The sequence below is a fragment of the Nerophis ophidion genome, linkage group LG09, assembly GCF_033978795.1.
Source record: "Nerophis ophidion isolate RoL-2023_Sa linkage group LG09, RoL_Noph_v1.0, whole genome shotgun sequence".
NCBI lineage: Eukaryota > Metazoa > Chordata > Actinopteri > Syngnathiformes > Syngnathidae > Nerophis > Nerophis ophidion.
The window spans coordinates 32679568-32697099 of record NC_084619.1 but is presented as its reverse complement, the minus strand read 5'-3'; the positions used below and the strand labels follow the sequence as shown (position 1 = coordinate 32697099).

Genomic DNA, 17532 nt, shown 5'->3' with positions numbered 1-17532 from the left:
GAGTCCCTTAGTCTGTCATGACATGATGAAATCCTACACCCGTCTTCATTCATCAGACTACTGATATTAAGTATCACACAACTTCTGATTTGCAGCAGAGGACACACGTATGATTCCACCTCTATCCACCGAGCAGCAGACACTACTTTAACAGCAGACCTATAAAAATCTGTCCATTCCCACTGATACTGGTTCTTACTGCCTGGTGCACTACAAACTGTTGACCTGGAGATGTCAGTCACTGCTTGCTGAAGCACAAAAGTCTCAGCTCACCTCAGTATGAGTCATTGAGACTCCATTGTAATTAAGCCTAGGGGTGTCACATTTGGAACGCATATTGGATGCGCGTGTAGTCACCCCCAGATGCACGAGGACCAGACAGGCAGGATAGCAGGTAAGACGTGATTTAATATACAACAAATAAAAGAACACTGGTGCAAAACAGACAAAAGAAACGGCGTGCCGAACGCATGGTAAGCTAAGCTAAACTTAGCATAGAGTCCAAATTCCAAACATTGACGTGTCGAGCGCGCAAGAAGCTAAGGCGTAACTTAGCACAGAATTTACAAAGCAGAGAAAACCATATGTGACTGTTGCGGGTAGCAAACCATGAGCCAAGAACAAACAGAGGAAGAATGCAGGCTTAAATACTAAAGTAAAAATCACAAACAGGTACGCGCCAGGAGCCAGTGCAGGTGGAACAAATGACGAACAAGTGATGAACACAAAACAAGGAAATGCACATAACTCAGGGAACGGAAGAGTCCAAACATAATAAGAAAATACAAAAAGGACTCAAACAAAGACTAGAGATATGATCCGGAAACCGGATCACAACAAGGGGTGTCTGAGAATGGTCGATGATTCCATTTGCAGGAGTCTTATCCAACTATCAAACTTGGAGTCGAACTGTGGAACAATGAATTCCCCTCCACCCTCCGTGGAAGAGAGGGTGGCCCCTCACATACAGCAGATGGCATTACTTGATGGGGGACGCGGTGACCGTTGGGACATGGAGCTCCCCATGCCATCGAGAGCCTCAGGTGGGTCTCAGCCTGCCGTCGGCTCCGGTGGAACTCGTAGCCTCAGCCTGGAGGTGATGCTTTTATTTTTGGCTGAATATTCCTTTTTTCAGTAGACTTTTAAAAACGGCAGACGGTTCCTATACACAGGGCACCTTTTTTCTGAATTTCATAATTCTGAAAAATGTAATACAAAACCCTAAACCAGTGAAGTTGGCAGGTTGTGTATTTCGTAAATAAAAACAGAATAAAATGATTTGAAAATGTTCGAACCGAGAAACTTTTTTTTTTTTTTTTTGCGAACTTTGAATTTAATGGCAGCAACACAGTTCAAAAAAGATGGCATAGGGGCATTTTTACTACTGTCTTACATGGCCTTTCCTTTTAACAACACTCAGTAAACTTTTGGGAACTGAGGAGACCAATTTTTGAAGCTTTTCAGGTGGAATTATTTCCCATACTTGCTTGATGTACAGCTTAAGTTGTTCCACAGTCCAGGGTCTCCGTTATGGTATTTTAGGCTTCATAATGTGCCACACATTTTTAACGGGAGACAGGTCTGGACTAAAGGCAGAACAGTATAGTACCCACATTCTTTTACTATGAAGCCACGCTGTTTTAACACGTGGGTTGGCATTGTTTTTGCTAAAATAAGCAGGAGCATCCATGATAACGTTGCTTGGATGACAACATATGTTGCTCCAAAAGGTGTATGTACCTTTCCGCATTACTGGTTTCTTCACAGATGTTTAAGTTACCCATGCCTTGGGCACTAATACAACTCCATACCATCACAGATGCTGGGTTTTGAACTTTGCGCCTGTAACAGTCTGGATGGGTGATTTCCTCTTTGGTCCAGAGGACACAACGTCCACAGTTTCCAAAAACAATTTGAAATGTGGACTCGCCAGACCACAGGACACTTTTCCACTATACATCAGTCCATCTTAGATTATCTCGGGCCCAGTGAAGCCGGCGGCGTTTCTATGTGTTGTTAATAAATGGCTTTGTCTTTGCATCGTAGAGTTTTAACTTGCACGTACAGATGTAGCGACTAACTGAAGTTACTGACAGTGGTTCTCTGAACTGTTCCTGAGCCCATGTGGTGATATCCTTTACACACTGATGTCTCCTGAGGAATCAAAGGTCCGTAATATCATTGCTTATTACGTGCAGTGATTTATCCAGATTCTCTGAACTTTTTGACGATATTGCGGACTGTAGATGCCGAAATCCCTAAATTCCTTGCAATAGCTGGGTGAGAAATGTTGTTCTTAAACAATTATCTCACTCATTTGTTCACAAAGTCATGACCTTCGCCCCAGCCTTGTTTGTGAATGACTGAGCATTTCATAGAAACTGCTTTTGAAACCCAATCATGGCACCCAACTGTTTCCAATTAGACTGTTCACCTTAACTTTCTCAGTCGTTTTTGACACTTGTGTTAGCTTTTTTGAAACATGTTGCAGGCATCAAATTTCAAATGAGCTAATATTTGCAAAAAATAACAAAGTTTTCCAGTTCGGACATTAAATATCTTGTCTTTGCAGTCTATTCAATTGAATATGGGTTGAAATGGATTTGCAAATAATTGTATTCTGTTTTTATTTACGATTTACACAACGTGCCAACTTCACTGGTTTTGGGGTTTGTAAACAAAATCAAATGTTGTCTGCATAGGACACTGGTTCTTAGCCAGTGACGTGCTGTCAGGGGAGGCAAGTGAGGCAGTGCCTCACCTGCCACCAGGTGGCTTAACCATGAGATGTTCCAAAACGAAGCAATAAAATAAAATATATTTTAATATTTCTCTTTTGGTTTATGCTTTCTATGTGATTTTGGTGTAGATCCTGCATATTTTGATAATTTTCATGGTCAAAATCATGGAAATTCCATGTTTCCTGATCGAAACAATGCAGCAGATGAGAAGCGAGGCAGACCCAGGTGGTGCCTCCATGGCTACACACAGTGCGTATTGGGCATGTGTGCGAGGGGGTGCATGCTTGTTGCCACGTGAAGAAGGCAGGTCTTGAGGCAGCAAGTACCTCTGTGTCAAGGTAAGGGGGGAAATATTGTCAACTTGCAGTTCAATGCCTCAGCAGTACTCTGACTAGCCACACTGGGAAAAGTGGGGGCGCTCAAGCTAGAAGACACAGGTCTCTCCAGCGGAAGCCAGCATTTTTTTATTTTCTTTTTTTTTTAACTGTATTTATAACAAACATGGCATTTTTCTTAGAGTAAGCCAGCGTTTGTGGGTATTTAATTTCTTGGAATGAAATTTAATTAAATGAATGTTTCTGCCAATATGGAAGATTATATACTGTATCCAAGATTAAATAAGTCTCTAAACTGGACTTTAAGACAAAATGAATGTGATCATGCAAAGTACGTTTTCATGGAGGGTAGCTATTGCCTCTTCAGATACAAATACAGAAAGGTAAAATACACTCACAATACTTGATTTATTTTGTTAAAAGCAAATGAGACCAAAACATATTTAATAACAACTTTATCAAATAGTTTTTGGACCCATTTATCATATCATAATATCATTATGATAATGTTTTTATGAAAGCGAATAACTCAAATGTGCAACCTAAATCAACAATAACTACAGTTGCAAATATGAGTTTAAGTAAAAAAAAAAAAAGTATGTATGCCTCACCTGGTATTTAGTTCACCTCACGTCACTGGTTCTTAGCAGTATACAAAATAAGAATAACAGTGAAGTGAGAAGTCTGGCCCGTCTGTCTTGAGTTTTCTGGAAATGTGGCTAGCAGAACAATTTAGTTAAATAGCCCTGTTCTAGATAGTCAGTTTGATCGTTCTTTCGGTGCTCCTCCAGAGCCGAGAACCTTACTCGTCAAGCTCTATTGTGTTTATTTGATAATCTGACGGTTTCAGCCTTTTTCTTTTGAGGTGGAAAAAATCACACGAGATTTGTGTTTTGTTTTATTAAAGATTGTTGTCTTTCATATGCTTATTTTATTAACTTTAGGAGAGTAATTTTATCATAGAGTTCATAATTTTTTTTTGTCTACTTTCTGTAGCGGGCATTTCTATATTAATGTGATGTTTACTCACCAGTTTAGAGTACAATGTATGTTGTCACAATCTCTTTATTTATGGTGTACCCCCGTGCACTTTAAAAAAACACACACACACACACACAATGCCATAGATATTACACATAGTTGACAATCAGTCTAACAAATCAGACTGACTAGGAAAATCCTTAGTCCAAGACAGCCCATTTTAAAACCCAAAATGGACTCCCTTTCAAGGCTCAAACACCAACAAGGTCATTCACTGTGTCTGAAGGCTTTAGAGACACATGCAAGGAAGTGTATTGGGAGTTTACTAAAAGGCTGAAAGAGGATTGGACCCACTGGTAAATACACAGAACTCCAATTCAATAAGAAAAACTGTTGTGACCACTATTGTAGTGCTTTCTTCCAGGTTGATCTTATATATATTTACAATTGATTCCATGTAGTTGGTGGCAGGTTATGGTATTGGTAAGTAAGGGTGCCCAGTGACTTCTGCAAACCAAATGAAGCAGTCATAGTTTATCTTAGCTTTCCTTCGAACCAGTATTCTCTGCAGTGGACTTTTGACTTAACAGAGCTATCAGTTTCTAACGTGTAACTCTTGACAAAAGAAATAGCAAAAACAAATATCCACTGCAGAGGATACTGGATTTCAAAAGGATTGTGTGTCTGGGGACGTTCATTTACTAAACTACAGAGAATACCAGGTGTCTGTATTGTAAAATAATTTCACCTGCTCTTGTGCAAATGAGAGGGAAAACGTTGAAAGGAAAAGCACTTAGCAAAATAACACCAATTAAGGAGTTATTTTGCTCACCATTTTGCTTTTCTCTTTCTTTATATATATTTGTATATTTCCAGTGCTGTCATCACAAGTTGTAGAAAGAGGCAGTATTGGCAGCCCACAGAAATTGCTCAAATAATGCTCATCCAGGAGTGCACATACAGTAAGCACTCAACATGGACCGCAATTTGTTCCTTTGTGCAAGGAGGAGCTCTAATAGAACTCTACAAAATGTCTAGTTAACATTTCTGGACATACTTTCATTTAACACCATTGTTTAAGAGCTTTGCCAATTTGCAATATACAGATCTATTAATCGGGCACTACTGATTGATCCGATCACTCGGTCGATGCAGATTTAGCCAGCTCAACCAATTAAAACAACGCGGTTCCTGCAGCAAGCTTTTTGGTAACTTGCCAGATTATAGGAATTGGCTGTAGGGGGATTTACAACGAAGGAACTTGGTGAGGGCAAACTAATTTAGTGCAGAAGTCAGCAGTTATAATACGATTTTCCAACAGGAAACACAAATCTGCACTACTAAAGCAAGGAAGAAAGCTAAAAGGAGTAGATGTTTTTTGGTGTGTTTTTTTTAAATAAATGAGCATTTAACAAAGTCAAACGGAGACAAAGCCAGGAAAGCACGCATCCAAAAAAAACAAGACAAAATAAAACAAACATAGACCATTAACTGTAAAATATTAATTGAATAAATGGAATTGTCATCAAGAAAAAAGAAGAGCTAGATACATATCATTACCTATAAAAAATATAATCACAACCATGACACACACTGGCAGTATTCCTTTGCCATATTGACCATGACGAGTGGAAGTGGAAAATGATAGCGATCCAGAAACAAACTTTTTTTTCCTACAGTAGCAATAACTGTTTTTATTATAGAAAACAGTACAAAACCAACACTAACTCCAACAATAAACTGTCAATTACCCCTTCAATTGCAGAAGCTTATTTGCAAATTCTAATAGCATTCAATATATTTTTTAGAACCATTCCTAAAAACCCGTTAAAGTGATCGCAGTATCAGAGACATGAATCGATGACAAGAAATAAACAGATTCCGGATTGGAAGGATACAAACTAAATCCCATTAATAGAAATAACAAGAATGAAGATGGAGTTGTAGTATACGTGAAGACAAGGACGTAGAATAGGGTAGGGACGCTAGGGACACGTCCCTACCAATATCCAGCCGCTACTGTGTAGTCACTATCAATACAAGCGCTGCCCGTAATGTTTAGTCAATGATTATGGCACAGAAAGGGTTAAATGTCAGTCTCTGCTAGAAGTCCCGCCTCTAACCTAAATATCGCTCCATGATTGGTTGCCACTTTCATGCTAACTTACGTGTGATTGGCTGTCCTCGCTGTCACTCCTTCTGCTTGTAAAAGCTAGCCTACATGCTAGTTGCTAGCGAGCGGACGAGAGGCAGTGCAACTCTCTGTAAGTTGTAAGTTGTAACTTGTAAGTAAGTGTAAGTTGTAAGTGTGTGTAAGTTGTAAGTAAGTGTAAGTTGTAAGTAAGTGTAAGTGGTCAACATGTTCGGCATTTGTTGTTCCTGGCACACGGTAGCTAGATGGATGTTAATATCAGTGCTGTGACTTACATTGTGTTTGTGTCTGTTTGCGTACGTGTGTGCTGTAGGTTTTCAAGGATGTCAATGAAAAGAAAACTGGATATAAGAGACTTATTTAGGAGTCAAACTGTAAGTTACTTCAGGGGTGTATAAAGGCTCAACAATATTGAATAATTCAACAATATATCACTCCAGTCACGCCCCTTAGAGTGCTGTAATGAGCATATACCATGTACTGGAGTGATATATTGCGTTTATAAAACAGTTGCAAATAAAGGCAATATGAAATAGGAATACTCAATCAATTTAATGTAGTTTTATTCAACCAGAAATACATATTATCCAATAAAATAGCCTCACTGTGGAAAAAATAGTCCCACCTATCCAGACGTTAGCTCCAAATTAGCACTGCATCTCATCTTTTCCTCCGCTTTTTTTCAGGGGAAAATCAATGCTCAGTCACTTCTACCATTGTTAACCCTCCCCGGAGGTAAAAGTTAACCTTAAACATGTGAATTCAACTACTTTAGTCCGTTTTTTAACATCGTAAAAACATCAGCTGTCTTTTACTACGGACTGCAACAGTCTGTTGTCATGGATACATGACAACAACTTCCATTCATACCAGTCATGCGTGCCTGAGGCGGAGTGATAGCCTGCGCTGTGATAAGGCTTTTGAATATTTAAACCACGGTTAACAGCCAATCAGATCGCCGGATTTCACCTTTCCGTTTTATTTTTTAAATTATTTTTTAGTTTCATGTATTTGTGTAGAAGTGAGCAACGTTTTGAAAATACCAATGTGGTGGAAATACAATAAACCCTCACTAGATGATCATGTGATTTTACAATGCTAAAATATAATTCATTAATATAAAGTAATATTCATATTTAGTAAAAGCCTTTTTGCTCAGGCAGTAACTGTACCATCAAGCTCTATGGTCATTGTCCTTAATGTATCTGTCATGCATCAACATATTTTTGGCCGGCAGTTCATTTCTGTGACAGACTGGCGGAGGCATGTGTTTGGCTCTTTCAAATAGGAACAACCAGTGGACACTAATCTGCTTGTATTTGAGTATTAGTGACAAACATATTTACAGTACAAAAGCAGCAATAGAAAGAAGTAGTTGAAGGGAAAAATTGTGAGTGATTTAAACACAAGTTGGGGAAAAGATTATTACAGTTAATTTATGTTGTATCGGCTGGGGACATCTCTGCGCTGCTGATCCGCCTCCGCTTGGGATGGTTTCCTGCTGGCTCCGCTGTGAACGGGACTCTCGCTGCTGTGTTGGATCCGCTTTGGACTGGACTCTCGCGACTGTGTTGGATCCAATATGGATTGAACTTTCACAGTATCATGTTAGACCCGCTCGACATCCATTGCTTTCGTCCTCTCCAAGGTTCTCATAGTCATCATTGTCACCGACGTCCCACTGGGTGTGAGTTTTCCTTGCCCTTATGTGGGGCTACCGAGGATGTGGTAGTGGTTTGTGTTGTGGTTTGTGCAGCCCTTTGAGACACTAGTGATTTAGGGCTATATAAGTAAACGTTGATTTATTGATTGATTGATGTTTATTTACAATGTTGTATTGCATGAATGTATTTCTGATGTTGTTGACGGACAGTAGGCTATGTTAATTGACAGTATGATGCACAGTTGCACTACAGCCCTACACTAAAGAGTAAAGCTGAGAACTCTTTGAAGTTGTCTCCTTTGCTTTCATTTCAGTTGCTTTACCCTATAACATCTGCATGATGTGAAATTATGATTGCTAATGTAAAAAAAAGTAAACTTTCAGAGTGCTGCCCTGGAGCACTTTTGTATCCCCATCAATCTCAAAATCAAACCTACTCCCTTGGTTTCCAGTGAGGGTTGGACTCCGCCAAGGCTGTCCTTTGTCACCGATTTTGTTCATAACTTTTATGGACAGAATTTCTAGGCGCAGTCAAGGCATTGAGGGGTTCCGGTTTGGTGGCCGTGGGATCAGGTCTCTGCTTTTTGCAGATGATGTGGTCCTGACGGCTTCATCTGTCCGGGATCTTCAGCTCTCACTGGATCGGTTGGCAGACGAGTGTGAAGCGACCGGAATGAGAATCAGCACCTCCAAGTCCGAGTCCATGGTTCTCTTCCGGAAAAGGGTGGAGTGCCATCTCCGGGTTGGGGAGGAGACCCTGCCCCAAGTGGAGGAGTTCAAGTACCTAGGAGTCTTGTTCACGAGTGAGGGAAGAGTGGATCGTGAGATCGACAGGCGGACCGGTGCGGCGTCTTCAGTAATGCGGACGTTGTACAGATCCGTTGTGGTGAAGAAGGAGCTGACCCGGAAGGCAAAGCTCTCAATTTACCGGTCGATCTACGTTCCCATTCTCACCTATGGTCATGAGCTTTGGGTCATGACCGAAAGGATAAGATCAGAGGTACAACCGGCCGAAATGAGTTTCTTCCGCCGGGTGGCGGGGCTCTCCCTTAGAGATAGGGTGAGAAGCTCTGCCATCCGGGAGGAACTCAAAGCCGCTGCTCCTCCACATCGAGAGGAGCCAGATGAGGTGGTTCGGGCATCTGGTCAGGATGCCACCCGAAAGCCTCCCTTAGGAGGTGTTTAGGGCACGTCCAACCGGTCACGGGGAAGACCCAGGAAACGTTGAGAAGACTATGTCTCCCGGTTGGTCTGGGAAGGCCTCGGGATCCCCCGGGAGGAGCTAGACGAAGTGGCTGGGGAGAGAGATGTCTGGGCTTCCCTGCTTAGGCTACTGCCCCCGCGACCCGACCTCGGATAAGCGGAAGAAGATGGATGGATGGATGGAAGCTTGTTTTATGGTTGTGAATAATTCCTGCATTTACAAAAATCCATGAGCTGAGGGATTGTGTTTGGCAATTTGCACTTTTTTACTTCACCTGACTACTTCCATGATTTTAAACTCTGTAAAGAAACTGGATTTTGGAGCCCTATTTACTGTGCATGAAAACAGAGTTATTGTGTCTACGTGTGCCAGTTGTCAAGGCTCCTCAAAGATTCCCCTTGAGCAAGTACCTAATTGGGAAATCATTAGTTTCAGTACGATGCTGTTATCTCTCATCTTTTTTAAGCATTTTATAATAGGACGGAGGCCAACTTGTATCCACTGAGAGCCTCTCTGTGCCCACAGGATTGAAGTCTTCCAAATGACCGTCTTTGGTCCCTAACGACATTGTCTCCCCTTTAATCAGACATCCATACTCATGGCTCACATGTTTCTTTGACATCCAACTACAGGCCACTTTGAACATATAAGAACACTGATCTATCGGAAATAATTAAGAGCAAAAAAAAAAACCTCCTCTCTTAACCAGAGCCAACATTTAAAAGTGTAAGTCCTGAAAAACAAAGGGTCTGATCTACGGGCAAACAAAAACATGCAAACTGGATAGCTCAAGCAAAACTGATCAACTAAAGATTGTCTCTTAAAGAGGAACTGCACTTTTTTAGGAATTTTGCCCATTGTTCATAATTCTAATGAGGGACAAAATGAGAGGGTATTTCTATGTTTGTTTTTGCATGCATTTTTTGCATAAAGGGAGCAATCCAGTCTGCCACTAAATCACTTTAAAAATGCATCCCAAAACCGCCAACAATATTTAATTTACATTCCGTAACCTGTATAATAAACAAGCTGTTGCGACGTTGTTATTGTAAGAGCAAACACCGAGGAACAATATTTGTAGCGTAGAAAGATTTCGTCTTGGGACGGCTTGCCAAGGCTTTAGCAGTAAGCTAGCTAAGGTAAGAGATAAGCTAGCTTTTGCGTCAGCAGCTGAATCGCTTTTGAGTTTGTAATGCACAACACAATGTGATAGTAAAACAATCTGTACTGACTGAAAAACATAAACAATCATATTACAGTATCTGTGAAGCAGGAGTGCTCATTAGGTCGAACGCGAGTACAGGTTGATCGCGGAGGATGTGTCAGTCGATCGCCAGCCAGACATTAAGAAAATAGACCTATAAATTAGTGACCATCAATCTTTACCATGACGTCACTTGATTGACATTTACGGCACCCGGAGTTCTAGGGAGATGACACTGGCTGCTGCCAGCTCACGATTAAGAAAAAACAACCTGCATGAATGGGAGAAACACTATTTATCTCAACGGACTTTCGCGCCATACCTGCTGTTAAAAGTCTAAAGCCCTACTGCACAGTTCCTGTCTTTACAATAAAAGCCCTGCTCCATCTTGCCTGCACTAACAAAATAAGTGTCTCTGGAAGCTAGAGCACACAAGCTAGCAAGCTACGGAGTTTTCCGTAAATGTATTACTTGTAAAGTGTATTGTGGAGGGAGATGTGGCCAGCGCTGTCGGCAGGAGCAAAGGTCACCGCCTATGTCCATGGTGCTGAGGACAGAGCACCATCAGACGAGGGCGTGGCAGTGCTGACGGCGAGACACAGCTAGCAGGTGATTAGATCTCACAGGTGGTACGTGTTAATCCAATCATCTGTTGTCTTTAACAGTAAGCGGTCGGGAGGATACGGACCTGGCTGAAAAGTCGCGTCCTGCTGGATAGGAAACTTTATGAAAACATATGATCATTAAAACATTGTTAAAACGTGCGCGCTGGGCTCCTGTGCTGTGTCTGACTGTGGGACTGCGAGGATGGAACTTCCACATGTATATAAAGAATTATGGAAGTTGGACGGATAAGATGACAAAAACCAACAACTTTCATGTGGTATTGGACAGAAAGGAGGACTTTCTTTCTCCTTAAAAATGTAAATTCGAAAATGTGGGCATTATCAACACTACCTTGAATCCTGTCTTATTCCAGTCAATACAAGTCATCAGAATAACGTAATACACAATTTATATTCTTGTCTTCATGAAATAATCTAAGTAGTTAAACATACTTGTCTGTTTATTAAACACCTTTGACATGTTAAAAAAATAATAAATCATTTATATACATATGAAGATGAGGTAGTTCACATTGAGTTGGCCATTAGAAAAGTAGCTCGTCTGCTGATAAAGTGTGGGCACCCCTGTTGTAAGGTATCAGCCCACATTTTATGTATTTTGTTTGTACACAGCTAGCTGGATAGTGTATGTAGTTGTAATAACAAGCATGAAGCGCTGGTTGTATCATAATCAATTATAAATTGACTCACTCGATAGACAAGCTGCTTTTTCAAGTGGACTTTTGATAAGCAAGCCATATATCTCCACTTGGCTGGCTCCAAAATCCACATGTATACCCGCAAGTGTCATGAAGGGGTTTTCGCAGCTTACTGCGGGGTTCATTATTCCACTCCGGACAAAGCGTGCAGGTAAGAACATGATTTATTCTCAAAAATAATGTGAAGTACCAAAAACAGAAAACAAGCAAAATGAATAATGTGCTGATCGCACTCAAAACTAAGCTACCACTTAGCATGGACTAGAAACAAGCAAAAAGTACGTAGACAAGGCTACCACTTGGCATTGGCTCGGAGACAAGCAAAACTTACATTGACAGGTTGCATGAAGAAAACAATGATGCCCGACCGACTGACTGGCAAAGGCAAGCTTAAACAATGCTTCTGATTAGTGCTCGGGAAGCAGGTGAGTGGGCGAGCACTAATCAGGGACAGGTGAACACAATGAGCAACCATGGCAATCAAAACAAACTTAGAGGTGCACAAACAGGAACTAAAGGAGTCCGAAACTAACAGAAAATACAAAACATGATCCGGACCACGGATCATGACAGCAAGTCACGCCGGCCTCATTCTCTCGGCTACCGTCTGCTCCAACGTTTCACCCTCTGGTCGTGCTCGCTTTTATAAGCAGCATTTCATCATCCTTAAATTCAGGTGCAAAAATACAAAGTTGTGAATCCTCATTTGTCCAAAAATAGTCGTCTTTGTTGCCTGTTACCAAGTCTGACATGATTAAAACATACCTGCGTTTATTTCCGGAAGTAAGAACACACATTTGTTACTTGAAGGTAGAAGTGTGCTATTATGGAAACAGAAATATATGCACTGAGGAAAGACGTTCCGATAATGCAGGAAAAAAATTAATAAAGTAAGGTAAATATTGAACATTTTACATATTGTTATGAGCATGTATGTTACAATGTTATGCATTCTACATCGTAAATAAACATAAATAAAAGTCTGCTTACAATGGAGCCAATGGAAGGTCCTCTAATCCGCCCATAAAACCCAACAAATTATCTTACAAAAGCCACCAGGAATACTTTGTTTACATTTCGTGACTTTAATATTAACCAAGTATGATGTTGTTATTTTATGCGCTAACACCACTGAACTATTTATAGCTGTTATGTTGACATCAGTGGTTGGTGAGCTGCTTTCTTGTGTCAGATTTTGTAAAAGTTTATTCTAAATCATAAATAATGCTTATTGTAGGATTTTTTGGCAACCTTTTCAGCGTCCTTTCCCCAAGTATAAAACACTGTGTCATCTGCATACATCTGGATATTATCATTGTCACATACAGACAGCAGGTCATTTATATACATGGAGAAATTAGCGGGCCGATGTTAGAGCCTTGTGGCAGTAATAATCAGGGATGTTTTTTTAAAGGAAAAAGCGAACGTAGTGATGCGTTTTGAAATTAATGCACTGCGGTATGCTTAAAATAGGCAAAATACGTAAATATTACACGTTAATATGAATGTGACTGTGTGGAGAGACGGAGCCCACATAAGGCGATGAGAAAGAGCGGTCCTGACCAAGATGGCGACCAGTAGGCGGAGAATGCAGCAGAACGGACAGGCGGGGCACGCCTGGAGCGACACTGCAGCCACCAGAGTCAGGTGCGTACACAACACACCTGCTCTCAATACCTGCATCTTCTGCTGCAGCGTAAAAGGGGAGAGGGAGGAGCAATCGTGGCAGAAGTAGGAGAGGAAACAACCGGCAACAAAGACCACGAGAGCGACTCAGAGTGAGATGCCACCCCGCGGAAGACGCAGCCACCGGCCACCGAAAGGCGCGCCGCGACGATCAGGAAAGGAGAGCGTGCTAGAAATTGGCAGGATCGACTGGCAAGAAAACTTGTTTGTTGAAACAATAAACGGGAGTCAAACCTGCTACCATGCGTCTTGCATGGATGGTCACAACAACCCACACGATGACGGCAGGAGACATGTCACAGACTGTTACTACATTCCATATATACTTAGAGCATACCTGTATATAAAACCTTATTGGAAGTGTTTGGATGTTTTTAAGGGCTTTATATGCAGAATAGAGCGACTCCTATAAGCTCTGTTGTAACCAGACTTTTGCTCGCATTTATTTATTTTTAGAATGCATAAAAAAAAGAAAAATGTGTGATGTTTTTTCAGAAGGATTGTGAATGTGAATGTGTTTTTTTTTAAGTGCAGTTCCCCTTTAAAAAAACAAAACTATGTGGCCAAATTACAGCACTTTAGCCCATAAATGTAACAGATTTTTCAAAAAAGGCCAAGCATTTCCGTGTTTTGGGCAAGGCAGACTTTCGGGTTAATGCAACCTTTTAGATTTCTGATGATATGGAACTAGGAACTACCGTACTGTGAAATACCGACACATGAGCAGCCAACATGCGTGAACAATATTTCTCAATCAATAAATGAATTAAGCACTAATTGGTTTGGCTCCCTGTCAATCTTCACTTTCACATTTTGGACAATTCTGTTTACGTCTACAGTTTAGGGAAGGGCCCTTGTCTGATTCCCAGAGCACAAAGAAAGGTACCGTATGGGTGGATGAGTTTGTCATCCACTATCACTGACCTCTGACTTCCAAAGCATTCTTTCCACAAAGTCTTCTGACCTCCACCTCATGCAATGTTTAAATATATGCGTTTTGTGTGACTTCTCCTGTCTATTTCACTGCACGGATGGCTGCACTGTCAGCAAGCCTAGCTTTGCCCTTGCATTTCAATAAACACCATCTGAGATGCCTAGTTGCGTATAAAAACTGTCATGAAATTGCCACGCAGTGATCTTGAGGCCCTGACCTTTGTCCCCTAGGGAGCTGCTGATGGGACATTGCACTGACGGGGCGGGGGCTCCCATGTCAATATGCAAACTTATATGCTTGATACGTCGTCTTTCTTAGTTACTAGCTCAAAGAGTTGTTTCGCCCTATGCATTGTAAATGGGGTGGAATGCAAAGAAGGGATAAACACAAGCTTTGTAGACAAGGCTATCTCGTAGATTGATGGTTGCCAAGATGTTTTTTTTCTACGATACAACATTGAGTTGTAGCGTAGAATAAACCGTTCCCGCTTTAATAATCTACATTTCTTTTGGAAGGAAGTATTTTTCGTAACTCAAAGCTCCTACTGTCAAGTAGTGAGCCATTTGGACAAAATAATGCGTGGGTTCTTTTTACATACTTAAGGTTAGTCATGTAAGGTTAGTCATGTAAGGTTAGTCATGCTTTACTTCTCCGTGCTTATCTGGATGTCCTAGTTCTGCGCAACTGCTCTGACATCTTCATTCATGATGCATACACTCCTCCTACCAACTTTAATCCTGGAGTACATGTACATGTAACACAGTTTAACTAACACTGAAAGTAGGCAAACACTTTCAAAGGCATATTCCAATGATTTTACAAATATCGCAAAGCGTAAACCTTATAGAAACACAGATAGCTGTTGTGTTAAATACTCTGTGGGACGATGATAAATCTTTGCTTGTGCAGTTGAAAATACATTTACAAATACAAGTTATGTCATCCAGTTGTCAATACTAAGCTGCAATTTGAAGTAAGCATAAAAATGAAAGTGATTGAAACACATTCTCTGCTTTTTAATGATCTGCCTTTGCCAGCAGGAGCTGTTAGGCAAACTGTTCAATACAAACTCGATCATAAGCTGCACATGCTTCTCTTATTAGACTCAAAGGGCATGAATACACAGAACACTGTCAACTGTGACATATCTGAAAGTTAGCAATTCAACAAAGCCAAAAACCAAATTGACAAAAACACACACCCGATTGTTACTGATCAATAAGTATAACTGATCATTTCACGTTTCTTTCAGCTGCGGATTCAGGCCATGTCCACACAAACACACATGAAATGGTACCTCGGCTGATGAGTTTATTTGGATCTGTGGCAGAGTTCATAAACCAAAATACTCGGATTGCAAATCAATATTCTCCTTTGAAATTAATATAAAACCCATTTATCCATTCCGGGCCCCCCAAAAACATCACAAATTTAACAAGTAACATGCTTTAAAATAAGACAAACAGCTTCTGGTGAAGAAATATTGTATCACAAACAATACAGTAAAATGAACTACACACAACTAAATTATTTTCTTTAAGTAATGTAATAATATTGTATAGTATTTACCTTCTTTTGTGGTATCTTCTTCAAGCTGCTTCTCCGTCAAACACACCAACATATTTTAATGGATACATGTCCTTTGTTTAGATATAATCTTAACATCTTAACTAATTCATATCTTAACATTTTTTCCATGATGGCGCCGCTGTAGCTGCTGCAGCACTGTGCTCTTGTATCATCATTTTATGTTCCTGGGGTTTCCCTCTTGTTTTCATGTGTTTTGTTTTTTTTTGCCTTTTGGTTCGGAGACCTTTGGGGCTGTGTGACAAGAGGTGGCACTTTCGTGACTTCGGCCGTGCTTTTTTGCGAACTTCTGGTTCTGCCTCCCGGGAGCCTTTTGGCCATGGAGACCAACTGCTGGATCTCTGCCACACCAGAGTGCGTTTGGAAAGACTGGAGGAGATGCGGATGAAGAGATGCGGATGAAGAGACACAGCTGCGGAGCTAGCGCTGAGCGCCGGGACGGACAAGCTTCAGTGTCTTGGTTGAATGAGCAGGTATCGGACACCTCGGTGTCCTTAGATGCATCCTCGCTCATCCATGTGGACTGGACACTGGCCGAGAGTTAGTGGGCAGTCTCATGGTTGCTTTGTTGGGTCTGCTCCTGTCTCTGGCCATGCTCCCTAAACCCCAGCAGATGATGGCGTGGAACACCGCAGAGGCCACCACAGTGCATATGGGTGTTGAAATTATGTTTTGGTTTGGTTGCCTGTTTATGCATGGTGCAATCGTGTGTGCGCATTATATATTATTGGTAAACAACATTTGGTGTTTTACTTTTGTTGCTGTATGTAGACATGGCACTGCTGTAGTGGCAGTTGGTTGCATCGACTCTGCTTTTTTAATTGTTTTTAACGTATTTTGTGTTCTTTGATGTTTCCCCCTTCACACATGTTTATGTGTGCTATGGCTGTGATGTTTTTTTCTTCCTTGGCCCCTCCAGGGTCCCAGGATTACACTGAATATATATGTATATATATATATATATATATGTTTCTTAATTTTTTTTCTCATGATTGTCCAAGCAAGTAAGGGTCTGCCATACTCACTTCATCCTGACTGCACGTTCCTAAGCCATAGAAAGTTGCGAGCACTTTTATAAAGAAAGTGAGAATCATTATTGAATCCAAGAGAGAAATTTCCCTTTCTCTCCTCCCTCTACGCTTATTGTAGTGCTAGTCAACAAGCGTTTTCATTAAAGATACAAATGTTAAATGTTTATTCATAGGTATTTTGCATCGATTTAATTATACAAAACTTTAATTATTATCTATAGAATGTATTGTTTTGTGTTGATATTTTTGGGTTGGATTGATTTTTGGCGGGAACATTTGATTTGGTTTTCATATGATTTGTCTTAGTCTGATCTTTTGGAATGGATTACTAACAATAACAGAGGTATTCCCCTATCTATAAGTATACTGCAATAGTATTACATGTTGACAGTTGGTATGTTTTACAGCAGTATTTCAAAACCTATTCAAACCTGAAATTCACAAAGCATTCCTGTAAAATAAATTGTTTGTTAACCTCAATTAATGCACTTTATATGGACAGTACCTTGGTTTTGTCGTAAAGAGTATGATTGTCCAAAATCATCCTCTTCTCCATCCGGGCAAATCTCCTCAGATCTCTGTCAAACTGCTGTTGGGGAAGATAAGAAATTGTGTTCCAGTAAACAAAGTATCAGCTAAAGTGTATTTTTATGGTAATGCCAGAAAATAACCACTTTTTAATGTAATCAG

The 17532-nt window shown here is 40.7% G+C and overlaps 1 protein-coding gene across 1 annotated transcript in view; it reads right to left on the bottom strand.

Moving 5' to 3' along the window:
* dntt (deoxynucleotidyltransferase, terminal) overlaps positions 1–17532 on the bottom strand; it is a 213938-nt gene that overhangs the window by 61711 nt on the left and 134695 nt on the right. The window contains exon 10 of the mRNA XM_061910873.1: positions 17348–17431. Coding sequence (XP_061766857.1) covers positions 17348–17431 — 84 coding nt within the window. The remainder of the gene's footprint in view (positions 1–17347; positions 17432–17532) is intronic.